The 11,157-nt window shown below is 36.6% G+C and overlaps 1 protein-coding gene across 1 annotated transcript; it reads left to right on the top strand.

Moving 5' to 3' along the window:
- Positions 1 to 4,604: 4,604 nt before the first annotated feature.
- sta (stubarista 40S ribosomal protein SA) lies at positions 4,605 to 9,965 on the top strand. Its single transcript, XM_022078371.2, has 6 exons — positions 4,605 to 4,694; positions 4,955 to 5,117; positions 5,707 to 6,071; positions 8,426 to 8,554; positions 9,130 to 9,345; positions 9,800 to 9,965. Exons 2-6 carry the CDS (start codon positions 4,985 to 4,987, stop codon positions 9,872 to 9,874), a joined length of 918 nt encoding a protein of 305 aa, XP_021934063.1. The 5' UTR covers positions 4,605 to 4,694; positions 4,955 to 4,984; the 3' UTR covers positions 9,875 to 9,965.
- The last annotated feature ends 1,192 nt before the right edge of the window (positions 9,966 to 11,157 follow it).

Genomic DNA, 11,157 nt, shown 5'->3' with positions numbered 1-11,157 from the left:
CTTCAAGATGCTTATTTTTGGAAGAGGAAAGAATTGAAATGTATCTTCTTTTTTCTCTTGATTCATTATCATTGTTTACAGAAGCAGTGTTTGATCATGCATGTGACATAGAATGAGCTGTTTAACAAAGTCTTTGCTCTTTCCAGTTTTGTAAAGTTAGATTTTTGTAGTTAGCTTGTTTTGCTTTTAATTTTTATAAATTCACTTGTTACATACAAACTAATGAGATGTATAATTTTGATTGTGTTAGTTTTAAGTCTGTATATATTTTCTTTTTGCTGTTCTTGTTTTAGCATTTGTAAAGCAGAATGAACAGGATTCCTGTAAGAATTTATAACAACATATTTTCATTTCCTGGATTAGTAGATTTCGTTTTCGGCAGGGGTTCTTAGCCTTTTTGAGAATAAGGGCCAAATTCACTTATTGAATCACAGGCCACATGTTTATAAATAAGGACAATTTATCAAAATATTATGGTCATTAACATTGTTACTGACTTGCTATTGTAAACAGGTTCACATGTCACTCAGTAATTTTATTTTGTCTTTTGTGTGACATCTGATGCTGTATTTGTTACATAATCTTTCAATATCTGTTTTAGGTACTGTTGCTGGGATTCATATAGATCCCTCCAAGTTTATGTCAGAAAGATGCATCCTAGTTCTGAGTACAATATTAGGACATATTCTCTGATATCATAATCAAGGTTAACACAGTAGGTCATAAGAAATGTGTGTGGGCCACAACAACTCATCGGAGGACCACAGGCTGAGAGCTGCTGATTTTCTAGATTGCTTAGGACAAATTACAGTAACAATTCATATGCCCTGCAGTTTTATTAGTATTGTATTTTATTTTTACTTTGTAGAGTTGTCTTATGTAAAGTATAGTACATGTACAGCTGTACACAATGATTGAAACAAACTGGCAAGATGCCAGACTAATAGAACTGCAGTTGCGTGTTATATTTTGTACGTCAGATTTTTAACCTAGGACCAGCATGGCATATCTACAATTTCAGTACTTCTCAGGAAGCAAGGAAAACTGATTTGTTTTTTTCAATAAATTCATGAGAAGACTTTAATGCCCCTGTATTTTCATCATCTTTTGCATGCCCTTGGAATCTGAGAAATTTTTTGAAGTTATTTAAGTAAAGGTAAATTAATTTGTTAGAAATAATTCTTATAGATCTGTTAGCTGTAATAGTTACGCAATTAAAACAGTGTGGGCTAACTTCAATTTTTGCAGTATGTGCTAGAAGCTTACATGGATTGAAAAAATATGTAAATATAAGTACTGCCAGATATTGATCATCGGTTCATGGCAGCTTTCACATGAGCATATGCTTTGTGAAATTTGCCATTAGCCATATCAGTTTGTTCCTGTCAAGTGACTGAATTTTAAAGCCTTTATGAACAAAACAGGTAAAATAATTAAATAAAATGAAATTGAAAAATACAAAAGTCACAATTCTGTTTCCAAAATGTCCAGTGTCATGTGAGAAGCTGAATTAAAGTAGGTTCCTTGTAGAAAGAAGTATTTAATCTCTATCAAGCATGCATAACGCTATTGGTCTGTTCCAGCCGGATGGGTGTCATAGTTAGCGTACCACTGAAGTAACCTTTTATTCCAAGCCAATTTATGATAATGGAATTTTGTTCACTGCTTTATACTGACTTCTGTTATACTTTATTGCTGTGAGTTATTTACAATTATTGACTCTATGGATGGCACTGTTAATGAGAAGGCATAATTTTTCAGTCATGTGGTAAAGGTGGTCTGAAGGCAGCCGAAATACTAAAGAGATGCAGAAACAAATAGTACACCACTGTTGTGTTGATGATGAGGGGGTTTGGCTGGGGGGGGGGGGGGGGGGGGGGTTCCATAGATCAGCTCTCTATTAGAAGTGAAAATGGCTTGTGCTTTCTAGTCAGAAAGGTTGGAAAACTGTTTTTCTGTCAACAAAATATAATTTTCTTCCTATCGAAATGTTGCAGATTTATATCCGAGAATTTAAATCTGGTCACTAATCCCATAATATGATGTTTAAATATCCTATTTCTGTATGATAAAGGTTAGTGGCATATTTTGTTATTCATACAGTGCAGTGCAATTTATGTTAATACACTACAGATAATTATTATAAAGATGCTGTCATTGCTATTCATCACAGCCACTGGGATAGTTATCTCCAAAACTATTAATGGTGATGGAATTTAATATTGGGGGATCTGTTTTAAACATTCTAAATCAGTCTTAACTCCTTGGGGTTCTAACAGTTATGCTCCAGGGATTGGGATTAGACCCTTCTATCAGATGTGGCAGAATAGGTATTTTTACCTGAACATGAAAGTGGAGCCAGCTCCCAAAATGTTATGGTCTTGTCTAAAATATTATATTCTTTGTCAAATTTAACTTCTCTCAGTCCAGTATAAACCCTGCTATATATGAAACTGAAATGACTTCATCATTGTTCTCAAAAATCAAATGACTACATAATAAAATAGAGACTCTTGTAAACACATGATTTTTATTTTGGATATATTATTTATATGGTGTATTTTTAATGATATATAAGGAAGGAATTACGTGAACAAATTTTTACATGTAGTGTTTTAAGCTTTACAACAGGATATATGGGTCTGCAATAAACAAATTTAAGGCCAGTGTATTGTGAGAAATAATATGTTCTTAAAACTATATGTACTCTAAATGTTAGTATTCCTTTCCATTATTTTTATTTTTGCAAATCTTGGTAAATGAGTTCTGAGAAAAGTGTTCAGTCCATACACTCTAATTTACTTTATTTTTTTGCATTTACACAATAATTTGAAGTAGGCCTACTTTTAGAATTGAGGTTAAGTATGTGTGGAGCAAAACCTTCACTCCCTCATATGTATGCATGGTGTAATGCTTACACACTAGGGACAACTTAACCTTACTTTCACCTACTGTTAACCAAGGTTGTGTGTTCTGAAACACTGGCCTATATGCAGCACAGTGACATGAAGAACTACCTACCTAACATTGTGGTAGCAGAACATGGGTTCAACACCTCTGATACAAAGTCCATTATTGGACATGTTCCTGAACCACATCTCGTCACCTCCCATGCTCACAACTTCATCTTTTAAAGGAAGAGATTATTTCTTTGTTTGGTTATGTATGCAGATGTTTGTACCAGGTTTATTGTTGGTTTAGTTAATATCCCCAGACCAAAATGTAATTGTATGATGAATTTTTGGTATTTATGTGCAGGAACAATTTGCTTGTTTGCACAGACTTAATATTTGTGACAAATGGGTGTACTGATTAAGTGAAAGAGACTGTAGGCTGAATCAGCAATCTTATATATTGCAAGACAGGACTGAGGTCTGAATCCAGTACAACTAAGAATTAAGATAACCCTTTCAAATGAGACTTAAGATAGAAAATAATGAAAGATTTATTTTTGTGAATGATTGAGTATTTACAGTTGCCTTAAGCTCTTAGTTAATCTTGTCCATTTTACTGCCATTGCTTTAGAACTGTTTTAAGAGGGATCCAGGTGATCACCTTTTACTTTGTATGTAATACACAATACATATTCCTTTACAATAATTTACTTCACTTTTTCCAGACAATTGTATTATAATTAAGTGTTCTAACTGCAATTTCATATAATATACAATACAGTAGTAATATATCTGACTCATATTTAGTACATGCCTGCTTTGATTCCTATCTGGAGAACAAGTATTCTGATTGAGGTTTTTGTGATTTTCCTATGTCCCTCTGTGCAAATGTCAGGCTGCCTTGTCAGATGATGGTAGTGGTGAAAAGTATGATTTACTTAACCTATCCTCCACATAACAGTATGCATGAATTAAGCATCAATTATGTAGTATCTTCATTCACAGACTGTACTTCTCTTTTGTGCCACGTAACATTTTCTGAGCATGTGAGTTAAGATAACTTGATTTTTCGGATACTAATATAGGAAATATCTTAGACCGTGTAAAACAAAATCCAGGATGACAAATTTTTCCTTAGTTACAACATAATATTATGGCATCATGCCAGAAAGACATATCGGGATATTTGCATATTTGATTTTTGTTTTGACATATACTTATCATACTATAGAAATTTCTCAGCAGCACCAGATTTTAGCTTGTTTCATTTCATGTGTTAGTAATGTCTGGTTTACACAATTTATGTATTTGTTATCCTTCTAACCGCAAAATAATGACATGGCCCCAAATATAGTACACAGTTACCAACATTTTACCTCCATCTTCAAGCTTGAAGCTGAACTATCTGGTTCAAAGAAGATAGTTGGAAACTTTGCTAAGAATACAGTTTTGTGGCGACAACACAAAATATGCTGTACCATGAAATTGGAAGTTTTACGTTAATTCCAAACGTTGGCACACTGCGCGATAAACTGGCATTGAAGTATTTGAAACACGCGGTATATCTTGTAACTACTATAATCACTTCGGCTTTTTAAATTGAATTTTTAGAAACAATAAATTTAATAGAGAACCATGACCATTAAAATGAAATTTATTTCTTTATTATTATAATTGTAATGGCATTATAGTTAATATATATCCAATATTTGGTGTTTTAATTGACTTAAAGCGCTAACATCCTGTAATCAGTAGTAACATCCTTTCCGCATGTGGATGACTCCCAGTGGCATTGGAAACGTATGTGCTTTGTAATTAGAAGTCTTTATAAATACACCAATAATTATAAACAGTAAAATAATAGTTATTTTTTATGCTTGTCACAATTTTACAGTGATTATGTTAAGTTTTCATTGCGGAATATTACTATGTACTTTTGAAATATGCAAAAAACACGTGGCCAAGGCTCGTGTTGCTGATTTAGATTGAATGCGTACACAGTTATGGGCAAGTAGAAGCTGGAAGAACTAATAATTTTATTTTTGTGTCTGTGCGTATAGGTTTATTCGTAACTCTGCAGAAACGTTAAGATGTCGGGAGGTCTGGAGGTTTTGAGTTTGAAGGAGGATGATGTTACGAAGATGCTTACTGCGTGTACTCACATAGGAAGCGATAATGTTGATTATCAGATGGAACAGTACGTGTACAAGCGTCGTCCCGATGGTAAGAATATGTGTATTACTATACACCTGCAAATAATTGTAAATAAAAACTATGTTTCTTTGTCAGTGGCTCAACATTAACCAGTATCTTGAGTTTCTTAGCCAAGGTTCTAACTGACTTTCATTGCAGGTTTGATCTGTATCCCATTGTGGGTGTAAAAACATATTTCAAAAGGCTTTCGTTGTTTGCATAAGCTGTGTGCTGTTATACATTTCACATTTTTTAAATTCGTTATTTACTTGTGAATGCACAATGTAACTTCTGCATGGCTTTTCTTCTTTAGTGTTTTCTGTGGCCATATTTTCATAATTGATCTCTCTTCTTGTCACACTATATGCAGTGGTTCTCATGTGACACTCACTTGACTAATTTATCATCTGTAGAAGTACATAAGGATTAGTTATTAACCTTCCTTACATTGTTTTTTGGTGGCTCTGCTTCTGTCAGAATTGAATTCTGGATAACCCATAGGCTGTTATTTTTGTGATATGGCCATCATGGCTAATTTTTCTTTGGTACAGTTATTCTAGAGTAGATCCTGTTTGTAATTTCCAAGTTTTTATTGAAATAATATCTTGTACTTTTGTAGGCAATTACATAATTAACCTGCGTCGGACTTGGGAGAAAGTTCTGCTTGCTGCTCGTGCAATTGTTGCCATTGAACATCCATCTGAAGTGTTTGTGATATCTTCACGTAATTATGGTCAGCGAGCAGTTCTAAAATTTGCTGCCCACACCGGAGCTACTCCCATTGCCGGACGGTTCACACCTGGCGCATTCACCAATCAGATTCAAGCAGCGTTCCGTGAACCCCGTCTTCTGGTTGTCACGGATCCTGCCCAAGACCATCAGCCAATTACTGAGGCTTCTTATGTTAACATTCCAGTAATTGCTTTCTGCAATACTGATTCTCCTCTTCGCTTTGTCGACATTGCAATTCCATGCAATAGCAAAGTAAGTTGTATTTGCTTTATTATATTATCTAATCTTTAATACCCATGTCTCCAGTTTTGCAACATGAATATTTCTAGATATAAAAAGAAGTAACAAGAAGTTTACTACACAGATACACCTTACCCCGAACATTGTATTTCCTATGTAACATACTATATGTTGGAGTGTGGGGAGGCTTTCTTCCCCTTGGTTTGAAAGCACTAATTGTTGCGAGTGTAAAAGTGCTGACATATCTTTTGTCCAAGGTTGACATCCTTGATGTAGATAATTATATAACAAAAGAAAATTAGTATTCTTTCAGGTGGGTTCTTCAATATATTACTGGACTGCACGGTTAAACAAGTGGAAGAGTATCTGTTGTCATCTGTTTGTTATAGTCAAAGTATATGAAGTGTGTGATTTTATGAAAAGTGCTTTAAACAATAACGTAATACCTAATACTCTTTAAATATTTTAAGTACTCGTGACATTTTGATAAATATTTCCAACCAGTAGCATGTGAAATATTAGTGAACATATGACCTGTTCTGAATTATCATACTCCTGCTTCATATTCTGGAGGTCCTCAGTTCAAATAATGAAGAGAGGCTATCCTGACTGTTTCATAATTTTCCACAGTCCCTCCAGGTAAATGCTGCCTAACTACAATTAGGCCTCAACTCCTTCCTTCCACATCCTTTCCAATTATAGTTTCATCACTGCCTGTACCATGTGACATTATAATCTGAGCTTCTGACAGTATCATTAAATAAACCATAAATTATGAATTACCGCCATACTTACCCAACTATTAGCCGGGTTTATCTGCTTTAATTTTCATTTACGAGGGTCGCTCATTAAGTAATGCCCCACATTTTTTTCCTCAGAATATATTTATTCAAGATGGCTGAAATTTAGTGACAATATAAATCAAAGTTTCCCTTACACATACTATTTTTCCACATAGTCCCCATCAACTTGTACGGCTTTACGCCATCGTGAAACAAGTGCGTGCATGCCTTGCCGGTACCAGCTCTTGTCCTGTGCACGTAGCCATGTCCTCACTGCTTGAATCACGCTCTCGTCATCTTCAAATCTTGTTCCGCGGATAGCATCTTTGAGTGGCCCAAAGAGATGAAAGTCGGAGGGTGGATGGGGCAGCACCGTCCAACCCAATTTGGTGATTTCTTCCCGGGTTCTCGGACTTGTGTGAGGGCGTGCATTGTCGTGCAGGAGCAAAATTTCTGCTGGATGCTTGTGAGGCCGAGCTCGTCGGAAACGCTTCTTGAGGGTTTCAGGGTCCCGATGTACGCGTCTCGCACCTCTTGGCATTACACCCACAAGAATGAACCCATCACTGTCCCAAAAGACAGTCATCATGACTTTTCTGGCGGAGGGAGTTGTCTTGAATTTCTTCTTTCTCGGTGATTGAGGGTGATGCCACTCCATTGACTGCCTTTTTGTCTCCGGCTCAAAGTGGTGTATCCAGGTTTCGTCACCTGTAATGATCCCTCAGCATCAAAACGCTTCCAACAATTCAGAAGAAATTGTTTTCCTTTGAATCCTGTGGTCTGCTGTGAGACTTCGTGGAACCCATCTTGCGCACACCTTCGAATATGCAAGAGCCCGGATAATTGCAATTACACTTCCATTGCTGACTGAAAGCTGTTGGGCCAATTGTCGAGTTGTGACGCGCCGATCCTCACGAATAATGGCATCCGCGCGGTTCAACATGTCTGGAGTGGTGGCTGTGGCAGGACGCCCAGAGCGCGGCAGATCATGAAGCTCGGTTTCTTCACTTCCTGAAGCTTTAACTCTCTTAGCCCAGCGACCAACGGTGCTCCTATCGACTGCACAGCTTCCATACACAGCACACAAACATTTATGAATGTTCACCACAGTTTCTTTTTCAGCAAAAAAGAATTCAATTACAGCTCGTTGCTTGTAACGAGAGTCGTTCACAGACGCCATTTTAACAGTTCACTACAGCTCCGCCATTGGTTGGAATCATTTGAAACTCCGTACACGAACGCGAGAAACATCAAATCTCAAGCATGTAAAAGTACACTTTTCTATCTTCATTATTGGCTGAGAAAAAAAATGTGGGGCATTATTTAATGAGCGACCCTCGTAAATGTCGGTGTTTGTTTTATATTTGCAAGTGACAGGCAGCTCTGGGGATGAGTGTTGTTATCTTACGTCATGTGTCTTACAAATTGTAATTTAAAAGTCTTGTGTCATGTAATATTGATGTATAATCTGACAAATTGTAAGTATTATTAAATAAACCAGGGATAAAACATACATAGTTTTGTAAATTCAATTGATTTTTCATTAAAGACAGTTGTAATAGTGATTTGTAATTTTAATTTCAGTCTGCACATTCTATTGGGCTGATGTGGTGGCTGTTGGCGCGCGAAGTTCTGCGTTTCCGTGGCTCCATCCCTCGTGATGGAAAGTGGGATGTTGTTGTAGATCTCTTCTTTTACAGAGACCCGGATGAGGTAAATATCTGTGTAAAGGCACTTGTAACCATATGATATTTAACCTGTGACCTTTGTGTGTCAGCCCACGCATCATACTTGATCTAACGTACTCTTAACATCGATAATGCTACGTTGGATCACCTTTGTTAAGATATTCTGCAAGTGCCTGATTGGTACTGAAATATGTAGCTGTCTAAAAATCATGTCTGAATAATATTTAATGTGTTGATAGAAATATGTTATTGATAATTAATTTTTATTCATGAGAAATAAACTGTATTAATAGTAAGACTGAGCATTGAAATGCTTCTGGGAAGATAGAGGTCTGTATCGTCAAACATAAGTTAGAAATTTTGTATAAATTTGCACATGACATCAGTGTACAGAATCTTTTGGAAGAACTACCATATAAAAGTTAAAAAATTACTCGTGTCTAACATTGGTTATATGGTTAGCTATATATTTCCAGTGTATACTGCATGCAGGATTTTTTAATGATTCTGCCAAGGTTAACCTGACAGTTTGCCTAAGAATGGTATAGTGTGGTCTATCCCAAAATTTGAAGGTTTTAACTTAGTCTCATTTTAAAACAGGCTGAAAAGGAGGAGCAGGCCGTAAAGGAAGTGGTGGCAGCCCCGCTGAAGACGACTGATGGCGAGTTTACGTCGCAGCCAGCTGAAGTTTGGGCTAATGAGATGGTCACGGAGCCAGTAACACGCACTTGGGGCGAGGAGGTGCCAGTCACCGCACCTGTAGTAGGGACTACTGCTCCGCCCGTCACATACAACTCAGAAGACTGGGCTTCACAGGTAAGCACATCATTAGACAGTCTGAGAAACTGCGCGTTTTACTTTGTCATTAATGTGTGCTGGTGGCGGGAGAGGTAGAAAGATGCTGGTGTCATATGGTATTATGATATTGCCTGTAAATTTAGAATTGCAGCATACATTTTTCAGTATTAAGAACCCTGATATCATGTATTGTCTTCTCATTTTCCTTCAACTTTTCAATTCTTTTATGAAAGATTGCTCAACATAAAGTGAGCTGCAGCCCAACTCCATGCATCAGGTGGCTTTTCTTTTAGGATTTACATTTTTAAATGTAGTACGAAGCAGTCCTTATTTTATGGCCTGCAGAAGAAAGGAGGAAATTGTTCATCATGTTATACTGCATGGCAAGTACAAGTTTCACCGTTTCCATTCTTCCTTCCTATCGCATGCAGCCTCCTTCACCATCGCTACTTACAGTTTTATTTTCTTTCAGGTGCCAGATGAGTGGAGACCAACCAATGCAGTTGCTCCTGCCAATGAGTGGGGTGGTTCAAATAGTTGGAATTAAACTGTTATTTAACTCAGTCATTTTGTCTGTTTTGAAATGCAGTGTATACTGAATTGCCCAGAGGATTGTGATAAATTGAGAGGTTCATGAATTATTTGCATTATTTATATCAACCTCTTCATTCATACACTATTATCCATCAAAATCTAACTTACACAGTCTGATCCAGTGCATCTTCCCCAGTCTAACGTACAAGTTTCATGTCTATCGTAACTTGGGTCATTTATTCAGTTTTGACTTGACAGCGTGGAATGCCATGCAAATGATCACTTCTGTTTTGTGCTTTCCTCTCTTAAGTAGTCTTGTAACTACTTGAAATATACTTGCGTAGCTTTTGTGACAAAGGTCTAAGTTGTTGTTTTGTATATGTATGGACTAGATCTATAAATTTTTCATTGAATAAATGTTCCTTGAAATTAGTCAATTTTAAATGGTTTGGACTAGTAAGTGGGTGGAAACTTCCATTGCAGGTTAGGGCCAGGGATTTAAAGGTGGCCATGAAGAATGGTTAATTTCTTGTAATGCGCATAATCCTAATTAGGTATCTCTTCATACACAGTATATATCCATTTGTGCCCATTAACAATTCGTTGTATTCAGTCTATCGTAGAACTGATAAACCAGTGCATCAGTTTTGCTGTATTATATTAATTCATTTTTACAATATTTTACTAAAATCTGGACTCGTGCAAATATGATTCTTTGCCATAATCAGAATGAAATACGCCTTAACTTCAACAACACAAACGCAATTGCAAAAAATATTTCCAACTTGTGTTCACCAACCAAGTGACACGGTACATAATGGAACAAGATATATTATTTTCCAAATGTCTTCACTGCAGTGTGCATTAAAGGGCCGACTTTTGGCCAGTTAGCGCTTCTATTGTCTGCTGTGTTGTGATACTGTTCATTTTTAAGTTCAGCCACGTGACCAATCATTAGACCATTAGACATGTTCGTTATTGGAAGTGACTTGTTTTCTCCTCCCGTGATATAACAACACTGTAATTTGATACTACCCTTCATCACAGTTTTCTGTTGTTCTGTCGCAATAAAGGCGGCAGCAGCAGAATATGTAGAATATCATTCCTGTTACACAATATTTTTCACTTGTGCGCAGCAAACGACGAAGACAGTTCCAGAGTTGGCGGACTTATCTTAACATTCCTGCATATGTTCCCATGTCATATGAAACTTGAACTTGCTATCCAATTGACCTTTAGAGCACCTAGCAAGTGAAGCCACTAAGGCTGAACTTCACACTGGTGCTATTTATTAAT

The sequence above is a fragment of the Zootermopsis nevadensis genome, unplaced genomic scaffold (assembly GCF_977971745.1).
Source record: "Zootermopsis nevadensis isolate Lab colony 2312 unplaced genomic scaffold, Znev_1.0 Znev_ptg000016l, whole genome shotgun sequence".
Lineage (NCBI taxonomy): Eukaryota > Metazoa > Arthropoda > Insecta > Blattodea > Termopsidae > Zootermopsis > Zootermopsis nevadensis.
The sequence above is the reverse complement of the archived record's forward strand: the minus strand, read 5'-3'. Positions and strand labels throughout refer to the sequence as shown.

Excerpts from the sequence above, each read along its gene's own strand:
- sta (XM_022078371.2), top strand. The coding sequence starts at position 4,985 with ATGTCGGGAGGTCTGGAGGTTTTGAGTTTGAAGGAGGATGATGTTACG. Across the intron at positions 6,072-8,425 it reads CAATTCCATGCAATAGCAAA|TCTGCACATTCTATTGGGCT; the intron begins GTAAGTTGTATT and ends TTTTAATTTCAG. Across the intron at positions 9,346-9,799 it reads CAGAAGACTGGGCTTCACAG|GTGCCAGATGAGTGGAGACC; the intron begins GTAAGCACATCA and ends ATTTTCTTTCAG.